Source organism: Neovison vison, chromosome 5 (genome assembly GCF_020171115.1).
Source record: "Neovison vison isolate M4711 chromosome 5, ASM_NN_V1, whole genome shotgun sequence".
Classification (NCBI taxonomy): Eukaryota; Metazoa; Chordata; class Mammalia; order Carnivora; family Mustelidae; genus Neogale; species Neogale vison.
The window spans coordinates 22,608,267-22,621,157 of NC_058095.1; the positions used below are offsets into that span (position 1 = coordinate 22,608,267).

The 12,891-nt window shown below is 40.3% G+C and overlaps 1 protein-coding gene across 8 annotated transcripts in view; it reads right to left on the reverse strand.

Annotated features, from left to right (window-relative positions):
* Nucleotides 1–9,298, reverse strand: part of CDK12 (cyclin dependent kinase 12) — an 86,850-nt gene extending 77,552 nt beyond the window's left edge. For 7 of the 8 annotated variants that reach the window (XM_044248084.1, XM_044248086.1, XM_044248083.1 and 4 more), the window contains exons 1-2: nt 7,690–9,298; nt 1,932–2,813 (exon numbers count right to left, since the gene is read on the reverse strand). In XM_044248084.1, the coding sequence (XP_044104019.1) occupies nt 1,932–2,813; nt 7,690–8,738 (1,931 nt within the window). In that variant the 5' untranslated portion in view covers nt 8,739–9,298. The remainder of the gene's footprint in view (nt 1–1,931; nt 2,814–7,689) is intronic. The other variant, XM_044248089.1, reaches the window with a different exon arrangement.
* Between the last annotated feature and the right edge of the window lie 3,593 nt (nt 9,299–12,891).

A 12,891-nucleotide genomic window follows, 5' to 3' on the forward strand; every position in this document is an offset into this window, starting at 1 on the left:
ATAGTAATGGACTCATTCTTAAAAAAAATTTAATTGCATTTGCACCTTCTTAAAAGGCACAGAGCATAGTCTGGAAAAATACAGATGTAAAGAGCTGAAATGTATCATTCAAATTACTGATGTCACTTGGAAAATAATGGAAGCTTGGGAATTGGTCTGGGATGTAAGATCAGTAGCACTTATTTTTATGGTTATAATAAAAGTTTGTTGCAATAAATTAAACTCATACCCATGCTTGCTTTGCCAGCACATACTAAAATTAAACTCACATCCTAGAGAATAAGAGGGTAGGATCTCCTTGGAAAAAACACTAACACAGACTACCATAGCATATCTCACCACTAAATCGTATTTGTTTGATGGTATTTGCCTAGCTAGTCCTGCTAAGATATAAACACATTTCCTAATGCCTTCCATAAAATCAGATTCATGTTTCATAATCATTTCACTTCTCAATATTCAAAGGACTCATCAAAATTAGAGTTCTTCCCATCATCCTATTGTGAATTTGTATTCTAATTAGTAAAGATTCTATATACTATTCTTTGGTTCTTACAGGATTGCTTTTTTTTTTTTTAAGCAGTGCCTTTCAAGATAAACCTGGTTTATTCTTTTCCTGAATTAGGAGGAAAAAAACCCAGCTATAAAATTTTGGGGGACCCCTAAGGATATTCGATATCATTATCAAATTATATTATTAAATTAGTAATAAGTTTTCTTGGTGATTAAGGTATTGTGATTCTTTAGGAAAATGTTCTTAGTTTTAGAAGAGACATGCTAAAGTATTCACAAGTAAAGTGTCATATATCTTAACGTAAAGCAAATGTGGCAAAAAGTTAACTGGTGAATCTTGGTGAAGAGTATAAAGGAGTTAACTGTATTATTCTTTCAATTTTTCTATGGCTATTAAAATTTCAACACAGAGGTGCTTGGCTGGCTCAGTTAGTGGAGCATATAACTCTTGATCTCTGGGTCATGGGTTTGAGCCCCACACTGGGTGCAGGGATTGCTTAAAAATAACAAAGATCTTGGGGTGCCTGGGTGGCTCAGTCAGTTAAGCTGTTGCTGTTGGCTCAGACCATGATCCCAGGGTCCTGGGATTGAAGCCCCCTTGCTCAGCAGAGAGTCTGCTTTTCCTTCTCCCTCTGCCCCTCCCCTTCTTGTGGTTTCTTCCTCTCAAATAAATAAAATCTTAAAAAAAAGAAAAAAATAATAAAAGAGGGTGCCTGGGTGGCTCAGTGGGTTAAAGCCTCTGCCTTCAGCTCGGGTCATGATCTCAGGGTCCTGGAATCGGGTCCCGCATCGGACTCCCTGCTCAGCAGGGAGCCTGCTTCCTCCTCTCTCTCTCTGCCTGCCTGCTTGTGATCTCTCTCTGTCAAATAAATACATTTTTAAAAAAATAAAAAAATAAAAGAAAAAATTAACAGGAAAAAAGAAAAAAATAAATTTTCAACATAAAACTTTAGGGAGAAAAACACCATTAATTTTTAAAAACTTGAACCAAATGTTAGCCTTATCAAATAAACTTATGAACAAAAAGGGTTACTAGGCCTCAAATTATAATTTTCTCCTCCTAAATAAGGTTATAAATAAGAACTTTTGGGGCACCTGGGTGGCTCAGTGGGTTAAAGCCCCTGCCTTTGGCTCAGGTCATGAATCCAGGGTCCTGGGCTCTCTGCTCAGTGGTGAGCCTGCTCCCCCACCTCTCTCTGCCTGCCCCTCTACCTACTTGTGATCACTGTCAAATAAATAAATAAAACCTTAAAAAAAAAAAAAAAGAACTTTTCCACTGAAAACCAAATACCAAAAGCCTTTCCTACTCATAAAAGCATTTTAAACAGCCATGTATTAGAGCAGTTTTGACAGTTTGAGAAAATGCAAAACATTTACATCAAGAGGGCAGAGTCTTCCCAGTTAACTATAGGACTTACCTATCCATGTCATCGTCTCCTGGTAGTAAGGGTGGGAGGGGCAAAGGAGGCAACGTTGAAGTTTTTAGGTGTGGAATAGCAGCTGTTACGGATACTTGAGTCTTCACAGAAACCTGTGCAAGGGGCTGAGAATTTGCCTGAGAGGACAAAGTAGATGTCCTTGGGTGAGTAGAAGGGGGCAAAGTTGAAGTACTAGAAGTAAGAACCTGACTAAATACTGGTTGGGGAGGAGGCAGAGGTGGTTGCTGTGGAATAGCTGGTAGTGGAGGCAAAGGTGGCAAAGGGGGTGTCTGAGGTGGAGGGGTAGTAGTTGGTAAAGGAGGTGGAGGAGAAGTAACTGTGGGGACAGGTGGAGGAGTCTCCTTTTCTGATGTGTCTGTCTCTTTTGGAGTAACAATGTCCTCTTTCAATGCTATGGGTTTAGAGTCTCTTGATCCCTGCACTTTCGAATCTTTAATAGGATGCTTCTCAGAGTTCTCATCTAATTTTACTTTCCCTGTATCTAAGGAATTTTTAACTTCTGTATTTAGATGTGGTACATTCACCAGTTCAGTATCTGGGGCAGATTTTTCCAATTTTACCCCTCTGGTTAACTTTTTAGACTCCAAGCCTGAATCCTTAGCCTCTACTAAACTATTCTCTTTTCTAGGCAAAAATATAGGTGAACCCTTGGATTCCTTTCCATCCATTTTTGCTGCAGCAGCAGCAGCAGCTCTCTCCTTCTTTTTCCTACTGAGTTCAGCTCCCAAGCTGGAGTTCAATGGAAGCCTGACAGGTGAGATGCTGGAATGTCGACTGCGTGACCCGGATCTCTTCTTTTTACTATGAGAAGACGAGTGTCTTGAATATGCAGGACTTCTACTTCTTGACTTCATGGATTTCCTACGGTAAAAAGGAAAAGGCAGTTTAAAATGGATAGCTGACAACAATATGCAGGAAAATACATCAGTTAAACTATGGAGCACTGTAACTTAAAGAACCTACTTTGAGTAATTTAGCAATCTTAGAAATGAATTAGGTACCATTAGACAAGATCAGGCACGTTCAGGGTGGTATGGCCATAGAACTTAGGTACCATCAAAAAATAACGATGATGATGACATTAATAATAATATCAATATTGGGGCACCTGGGTGGCTCAGTTGGTTGGATGACTGCCTTTGGCCAGGTCATGATCCTGGGGTCCCTGGATTGAGTCCCACACCAGGCTCCCTGCTTGGTGGGGAGTCTGCTTCTCCCTCTGACCCCCCTCTTGTGCTTTCTCTCTCTCTCTCATTCTCCCTCTCTCAAAAAAATAAATAAAATCTTTAAAATAATAATATCAATATTGTTGTTAACTGTAACAAATGTACCAGTTCAGTGTAAAACGTTAATAACAGGGGAAACTGGATGCGAGGACATATAATAATTCTTTGTACTATCTTCACAATTTTTTTATGAATCTAAAACTGGTCTAAAAAATAAAGTTTACTTAGGGGCACCTGGGTGGCTCAGTGGGTTAAAAAATAAAGTTTACTTAAAAAATAGATTACAAGGGGGGGGTGCCTGGGTGGCTCAATGGGTTAAGCCTCTGACTTCAGCTCAGGTCATGATCTCAGGACCGAGCCCCACATGGGGCTCTCTGCTCAGCAGGGAGCCTGCTTCCCACCCCCCACACACACACCTGCCTCTCTGCCAACTTGTGATTTCTCTCTCTGTCATAAATAAATAAAATCTTTTAAAAAAGTAGATTACATGGAACAACATATTTCAATCACAGAACACTAAAATTATCCATTACTTACTACAAGAAGATGGGTATTTTTTTTCCCATGTTGGAAAACACCCATATTCACAATGATTACTTTTTTGGAATTTCGGTTTAAATCTGATAAAATGAAAACATGATTAAAAAAAAAGTCATACATCATACTAAATGTGGGTTATACCAATCATGAAGTTAAAAGTAACTAGCATGTTTCACCAAAACCTAACTGTTTCAACTAGGGAGCTATTTAATTGACAGATCACAGGAAAATTTTGTTCCTTGTATCCTCAGTCGATAATTAAGTTGTGCCTATACTAAAAAACCCCTAAGATACAAGACTCAGTAGGATTTGCAAGATAAGTAAGCTGAAAAAGTTGCCTTACCAAATAATTTATCAGAAGTTCCCCAAACTATAATGATTTCTGGTACTTTCAAATATAAAATTATTTCCAATCAACTTTATTTTTTTTTAAAGATTTTATTTATTTATTTGACGAAGATCACAAGTAGGCAGAGAGGCAGGCAGAGAGAGAGAGAGAGGGAAGCAGGCTCCCTGCTGAGCAGAGAGCCCGATGTGGGGCTCGATCCCAGGACCCTGGGATCATGACCTGAGCTGAAGGCAGAGCCTTAACCCACTGAGCCACCCACCACCCAGGTGCCCCTCCATTAACTTTATAGGAACTCATAAAGCAAAGCACTTTTGCATGTTCAATTTATTTTCTTCATTATTAAGAATTTGGAAATCCAGGAGGCAGATTATTCTAAATTGAAACCCAACCCTCATTCTTTTTGCCTTTTCATAAAGCCTAATGTGCTCAGACCTCAATGTGAAGGGAGAAAAAATAGCACTAAAAACCTGACTAAACAAAGCATTATTTGCCCAGTATTCTAAAATAAATTGTTCCCACTCCAGATCTTCAATATCTCCCTTTATCTTTGGTCATTAGTAATACTGACATTAGTAATACTGACATATTTCAAAACAAATAGTACATATGTGTAGGCAAAGTAACTCACACGATATTAGCCATGGTTTTCTTATACCTACACTGCTTTTTGGAAGTTTGCTCCACAAAGTTAGTTAAAATACAGGTCATTATTGGAATAGAAATACTCAAAACAGCAATAACTCAAAACAGCAATAATTAGATATATATATGAACATGAGAATATACAATGCTGAAAAAGGTTAAGTGGATTTATCAAACTAATACATCTCTTGTAAATAACTGGATGAAACCAGAGGTTTTCTCTCACTGAATTGGAGCTGGGATAAAACTACCACCTCTGCTATCCCAGAATAAGATAAACTTCTGAAGTCCCAAACACTGAGTAACGTCAGAACCACATGCTCTAAATACTAGTTTCTTTAATCATTCAGCATTACTAAATCTTCCTAAGGAACTCTGCTACACACCCTTCAATTTCTGAACAGAAGCTATTGTTAATAGAACATTTGATGGCCATATACTTATGGCATTTTTAGTGATACAAATGCTCTACTGACAGCAAGATCCACTCTTCAAGCAAAAAAAAACAACGTGGGAGGCAAGGTGGTGAGAAGAAACAACCAACAGGTAAATGCAGGCAATAATAAAAACTGTTCTCAAAAACAAGTGTCTATTCCCCCGAATTCAGTTAGATTCTACCCATCTGAAAAGAAATTGTTACCATTAATCACTATTAATTTGGAGGATGTCAAGACATTGAATTTCTGGCAAGGCATTTTCAGTCTTTTTTTTTTTTTTAAGATTTTATTTATTTATTTTACAGAGAGAAATCACAAGTAGATGGAGAGGCAGGCAGAGAGAGAGGGAAGCAGGCTCCCTGCTGAGCAGAGAGCCTGATGCGGGGCTCGATCCCAGGACCCTGAGATCATGACCTGAGCTGAAGGCAGCGGCTTAACCCACTGAGCCACCCAGGCGCCCCCATTTTCAGTCTTTTAAACGATATTGCTTGTTTAATTTCGACTGTGTCTCCCAAGGAAAAAAACAGAGATACCACAGAAGGGATCTGTATGCTCCACTCTAAGAAATTTTTGTATTTACTGTCTGGAAGTCCAGCGAATGAGAAAAAATCTGAAGTGCACACATACAAACATATAATGCTCTCTAAAACCCAACTAAAAATATGCGAGTTGACTCTAAAATTATGTTTACATATTGTGTCCTATGCTATCATACTGTGTCTCCAATTCTTTCCTGATTTATTTTTTACCATTACTGCACTAGTTCCAATTAACTGAGTAGAGGAAGAGAGAACTTGCGATATGAATCCACAAGGAATCACTGCAAAGCAAGTTCTTTCTGAAAGTCATTCTAGTGTTCTAGTCTCAAGTGCACTTCCATATTCCCAAAACTCATGACAATAAAAATTCTCCAAACAGCCTTAATGAAACTACTCCCTCAAGAAAACAAGTATTCTGAGAATATTTATGTTCCCTTAAACGACTAAGCACTTTACAAATTAAAACACTTAAAACATCCATTTCACTGTATATAAATTTTACTCTTACCCCTTCAAAGTCAACTCCAGCCAATGTTATACACAACACACTAAAATGCTTACAGTGAAATATACTGATGTTTGCAATTTATGATGAATCAGAACAAAAGATGGATTAATGGAGAGATGGATGGATATGATAAAATATATAGCACATATTAATTGTAGAATCTAGGTAGTACATATATGGATTCTCACCGTAATTCTTTCAACTTTTCTGTTTGAAAAATTGTGATAAAATGGGAGGTTTAGGGGTGAGGGGAAGGACTAAGGAACTTTTAGACCCTCACAGCTAAGAACTCTGCAGTATGATTAATTCAAACTAATTTATGAATAATTATCACTTTAAGTCTGCAAAAATTACTCATACTGACATGTAAAGACATGCATGGATTTTTACTAATTAGCATAATCTCTCCCCTAGTATTCAACATTTCCTCACTCATAAGACAGAATTTACTGACTTGCACCAGGTAACCAGGAACTGTGCTATACACCTCTTATTTACTAGCTAATTTAATTCTCACAATTACTCTCAAAGTAGGCAGTTATTATTCCCACTTTACATATGAAGAAACATTTGCAGGGAGAAATTAAATTATTGCCAAAGTTCACAAATCAAGATCAGGATTCCACTCAGGTATAACTCTAAAACCCATCTTCTTTTGTGGACAAAGGTGAGTCCACAAAGAAACACATCTCATCATCTAAGAATAAGAACAGTTTTTAGTAGTAATTAATCTTAACGATTAAATTTCAAACTAACCTGCCTTTTTTTGCTAAAATATGGTAAAGGCACTATTATCATTTTAGAGAAAGATTTTGAAAATTGCCAGTGGTCACAGGGTAGGTAAATGGTGATGCTGTTAAAAAAAATCGAATTCTCCTTAGAACCAATTTTTGCTACGCTATATATCAACAAAAGGAAAAAGGACTAAACAGCTGAATTTCCACTAGAAACATCAGTTAAAAGACAAGAGTTATCAAAACATTGTCAATTACAAAATAAACTTACAGCTTTGAAGACTTTGTGCGTGGATAGCACACGCACAAATGATAGACGACCTAGGCAAACAGCTTCAAGATAATGCAAATGAAAATTTACAATTTCTTACATTTCCAGTCAGGTCCAGTGAGGTCTAAAGCACGAATACCAAGGTGATTTTAAAACAGTTAAGATAATGCAACAGAAATTGCTTAATAAGTAAGCTGGAGCTTTATTTTTCTCACAGGAGCTTACAACTGAAGATCCCACCACTGGAAGTACCTACCTTTAGCAGTTTTAGGTATGCGAACTCTCCACTTCTCAAATTCTGTGTTAAGAGAAGACCAGATTCACCTACTTGAATAACTAACCAATAGCAAGGTGTTCCAGTCCATGAGGAAGACTGGGGGCTTCAACAAAACATTAACAAGACTGCCAGTTCCTGATGACCCAGCCTAGTAAGAGTAAGAAAGGGCTATATATATTTCTAAGTAAGAAAGGGCTATAGGCAAAGAGCTCACCTGGGAAGCGGACTCCGACTCAAAGACCGTTTGCTCATGAAAGGGCTGCTGGACCGTCTGCGACCATAGGGACTGGGTGATCTCCCACTGTAAGAGCCACTCCTTTCATAGCTGGAAGAACGTCTCCGACTATAGGGACTCACAGACCTTTGTCGTCTACTGTAAGGACTGGGTGACCGGGTGCTGGATTGGTAGGCCGAAGGCTCCTTGTATGGAGGGCTAATTGACTGCCTTCTTGAGGTACTTCCAGGACTCTTCTTGTAGGAGTCGTAATTACTAGAGGTGTGAGATCTTGGGGGACTAAGGTCATAATCTTGGCCATAAGAAGCTCCTGACGGGCTATCATCTTGCTTGGGGCTGTCAGACCATTTCCTATGAGGACTCCTGGATCTCCGTTTGGGGCTGTCCACGGTTTTGTAGCTTTTGGGTGTTTCCCTTTTCCGATGACTTTTACTCCGGTCTTTGTGCCCAGACTTCAACTCACGTTCTTTCCGGGTCTTCTCTTTATGGAGTTTGGATGACCTGGATTCTTTGCTGCTGCTGCTTTTGGATATCTGTGCCTTCCCATAGTCCTCATTCTCTTCATTTGAACGCTTTGAACTTCCTGATACCCGGTCCTTCATCGATCCCGATTTGCTGGAGACTTCCTGGTTTTTTTCTTTTTCTGTTTGTTTAGTTTTTAGTAAGTCCCGGGAACGTCTGTGCTGGTGGTGACGATGTTTGTGCAGGCGGTCACTCCGATCAGTTCCACGACGTTCATCATTCTCCCTCCTGTCCAGTTTGAAGGCCATGTCATCAGAGAAGGTATCTGAATCAGAGCTGATGTCATCATACTCCACCAAAGGCTTGATAATTGTACCCAAAGGTGCTGCTTCGGGGGTCACTAACCCCATGTCTTTGGAGTGCTTGGATTTATGCCGCTTGTGCTTCGACACCAAGCGGTGACGCTCTCTGCTGTTGGAGCTGCCACCTCCCGATGACGGCTGCAAAGTTCCAGAAGCTCCTCCACTCCCGTCCTTCTTGCCCCCATGTCTCTCTGGATTGGGCATTCCCTTTCCCCTAGCCTCAAAAAGGGGAAAAAGTTCCCCAGCACTCCAAAAAGTAACCCCCACCCTCCCCCCCAACCCCACGCCTACCAAAGCGCCCCTAGAACGGGGTGGGGAGGGAAGGGACGGTAGCCCAGGCTCCTCCTCCCTCCCGACGCCTCAGCACCCTCCTACATGAGGTAGGGGGTGAAGGAGCCAGAAAAGAGATGAGAGTTCCTCAGCAGTGGAGTTGCGAGACAACGGGTAGCTGCTCAAGTCTGTTTCCCCTCCTCCCCCCGCCGAGCCAGTCCTCAGGCCCGGGCGCCGGGGAGGTCGAGGAAGTAGGAAGCCGACGGCCTGGGGCTGTGGGGCCGACTCCGGCTCTGGGGCCCTGTGAAGACTGCGCGGGCCCTTCCCCTACCCGGTAGCCCGGCTCGGGGCGGCTTCCTGTCGCTGGGGTCCCGCGGCCTAGGTGCCTCACGCCCCCTTTGTCCCTCGCTCCTGAGAGAGCCCCTCTTCTTGCCTCCGCCTCACCTTAATGCCTCACACACTCACTCGCTCCCTCACACAGACTCAGTCACACACTAGGTTAAACCGAAACGGCACTTAGAGGAGGGGGGGGAGGGGGCAAACCCAGGAAATACCGCGAGAATCCTGAAGACTCTCGCGGTATTTCGTGCTTCCCTTTCACCTCTCGCCACGGCTAGTTCAAACAACGCGAGAGTAGGTCTTGAACAAGAAACGCGTTCCGCCAGATTCTCGCGATAAGCTCCCCGGTCTCTGTTGGAGCAAAGCTTTATTGAAACGGCGGTAGAATTTTTTGTTTATTCAAAACTTTATTGGTAACTCATGAACAAAAACTCCCAGGCTCCGGCACAAAACTAATTTTGCATGCTTTATGACAACTCTTTTAACTACCAGTATGAAAATATTGTAAACGGGACAAAGGGCGAGTGTGGAGACACTTCAACCCAAGTCCTTAAGTATTAACAATGCCTCCTTCCATAGCGTATACTATGCGCCTCATCTCTAATTCTCATACTACCCTGCCAAACGCGATATCCTCTTCCCTGTTTTACATATAAGGAAACTCGGAGTCACAGAAGTTAAATAACTTAAGATAACAAAGCTAGTCCAGCAAGTGCCAAAAACGAGATTCAAATTCACGTCTAACACGAAAGCACAAGCTCTTAAATAGTGTGGCACTTGCTCTCTCCACTGTTTAAAATCTTGAAAACTCATCACCTCTTCGGATCGTCTGTAGCTTTTCTGGAATCATTTAGCCTTTTCTCTTCACACAGAAGAATATAATTACGAACAAGTAGAACACAGTATTCATGAGCAAGAAAAAATAATATCCCGCCCTTCATATTTTACTTTTCAGAACTTTGCACACATTATCTCATTCCATCTCCAAAGTCATCTGAATAGGATTGTATATGTGAGGAAACTAAGGCACCAAAGACTCAAATGACTTATCCAAAATTCTTCATTCATTTATTCATCAAATTTATCTATGAGACTTTACGGCCCTCCTCTGTGAAATAGTGTCCTTTCTCTAACGTCATCAAGCAAGATATAGAGAAAATATTCATACCACAAGATATAAGATGATTAATGTCATAAGAATGATTCAGAGCACTGCAAAGGTTCTAAAGGAGGATGAAAATGTTAAGAAAAAGTTTTATAAGTTTAGGGCATTTGAATAGGATCACGAAGATTAAATGGGATATGTATAACAAAAGTGGGAAGACTAGGGTCACATGGGTGGCTCAGTCAGTTAGTGTCTACCTTAGGCTCAGGTCATGATCCCAGGGTCCTGGGATTTATCCCTACATCTGGCTCCTTGCTTGACAAGGAACCTGCTTCTCCTTCTGCCTACTGTTCCCCCTGCTTGTGCGACCTCTCTCTCTCTCTGATAAATAAATAAATAACTTTTTTTTTTTTAATGGGAAGATTAGCCAGTAAATTAGGGCCCAGAAATTACCCTGAATATAGGCAGAAGAATCCACTCTCAGAATCACTCCTGGAAAATGTTCTTGTTGGGGAGCCTGAGTGGCTCAGTTGCTAACGGTCTGCCTTTCACTCAGGTCATTATCTCCCTGTCCTGGGATGGATCCCCACATTGGGCTCCCCGCTAGGTGGGAAACCTGCTTCTCCCTCTTCCATTCCTCCTGCTTGTGTTGTCTCCCTTTGTAAAATAAATAAAACTTAAAAAAAAAAAAAAAAGGAAACAAGTGCTGACAGTTAAAAAAAAGGAAAGAAGATTTTCTTGTTGCTTTTGGTCACATGGGTACCAAAAAGAAAATTTTTTACCTAGATGTTTGAGTCCATAAACATTTGCTAAAAACGAAAAAGGTAATATTTTTAATTAACCATGGGAGGAAGTTTAATGCCATCAAGAAAAAAAGGATTGACATAAGTACTGGAACACAGGTATAGACATAAGTACTGGAACCATGCATTGCTGCAAGAGAGCCTGGATATAAAAGTCCCCACCAGTGTCTGACATGATGGCCAATGGGATGACTTAGCAACCAACTAGATGAAATGACTGAGCCACCTTATCAAACACTGCCATGAGTTCAGCAAAATCACTCTGATTTTTTATGTATTCTAAATGAGATTAAGTTTTTGACCCAGGATACACCCACCCATGGTAAAATGGAAAAATGGGAACAGCAGAAGGAATTAATGGTAATGTGTCAAATGAAATCTTGAATAAAATTCATCTAAATTATTAACCAATAATTAAGAAAGTTTCAACTACTGTTTTTTTTAAAGATTTTATTTATTTATTTGATAGACAGAGATCACAGTAGGCTGAGAGGCAGGCAGAGAGAGAGAGGTGGAAGCAGGCTCTCCACTGAGCAGAGAGCCCGATGCAGGGCTCGATCCCAGGACCTGAGCCGAAGGCAGAGGCTTTAACCCACTGAGCCACCCAGGAGCCCCTAATGTCCCCTTTTTGCCATATACAAAGACTGCTCCTATGTGCACCTTGAATGATTTTCTTGTTTAATGACATGTCTCTCCTTTCTTTACTTTTGGAGTACAAATTATTCAATAATGTCATTTTATCCGCATTTTCAGATGAGAAATCTCTTATTCTGTTCTGTAATCAAATTTTGGTAAAGTTTACTTTATTTTCAAGCTTAGAAGCTTAGAAGCTTTAAAATTACCTAGCTAATTGGAAAAAAAAATAAATAAGATTACCTAGCTACACTTCGTATAGACATTATTGTGTACAGTTTCCATGAGGAAATGTAGCTGTATATCTAATATTGATATTTTGGGCACAACAATAAATTAACAAAAATTTGGGGGTATTGATTATTGTAACCAATCATATTTTCAGAATTCTAAATCAAGTGAGTCCATCTAAGTTTGGGGCTGTGTTTGTATTACCAGTTCCTACCTAATACATAAGTATTAGGATTCCATCGATGCTTGTCAGCATTTGATTTGATTTGAAGATTTTATTTATTTATTTGACAAACAAAAGATTTTATTTATTTATTTGACAAATAAATAAATTTTATTTATTTATTTATTTATTTTACCCAGCTCGGTCCCAAGACCTGAGCTCATGACCTGAGCCGAAGGCAGAGGCTTTAACCCACTGAGCCACCCAGATGCTCGCTTGTCAGCATTTTAAATATGAATTATCTTTCAGGGGTGCCTGGGTGGCTCAGTCGGTTGAGGATCTGGCTCTTGGTTTCAGCTCAGGTCATGAACCCAGGGTCCTGGGACTGGGCCGTGAGATGGGTTCTACACTCAGTGGAAAGTTGGCTTGAGAGGATTCCCTCTATTCCTCTTCCTCTGCTACCCCCCACCATTTGTGTGTTCTTGTTCTCTTTCTCTTAAATAAATAAATAAATATTGAAAAAATAAATATAGGGTGCTGGGTGTCTCAGTCCTTAAGCGTCTGTCTTCGGCTCAGATTATGATCCCAGGGTCCTGTGATCCCGCATCAGGCTCCCTGCTCAGCAGGAAGCCTGCTTCTCCCTCTCCCACTCTCCCTGCTTGTGTCCTCTCTCTTGCTATCTTTCTCTTTCAAAGAAATAAATAAAATCTTTTAAAAAATAAATATGAATTATCTTTGAATATTCTCACTTGGATAAAATGCTCTCTGTACCTCAATTTTAAGGTTGCTAGATTTACATTATATAATATTTGG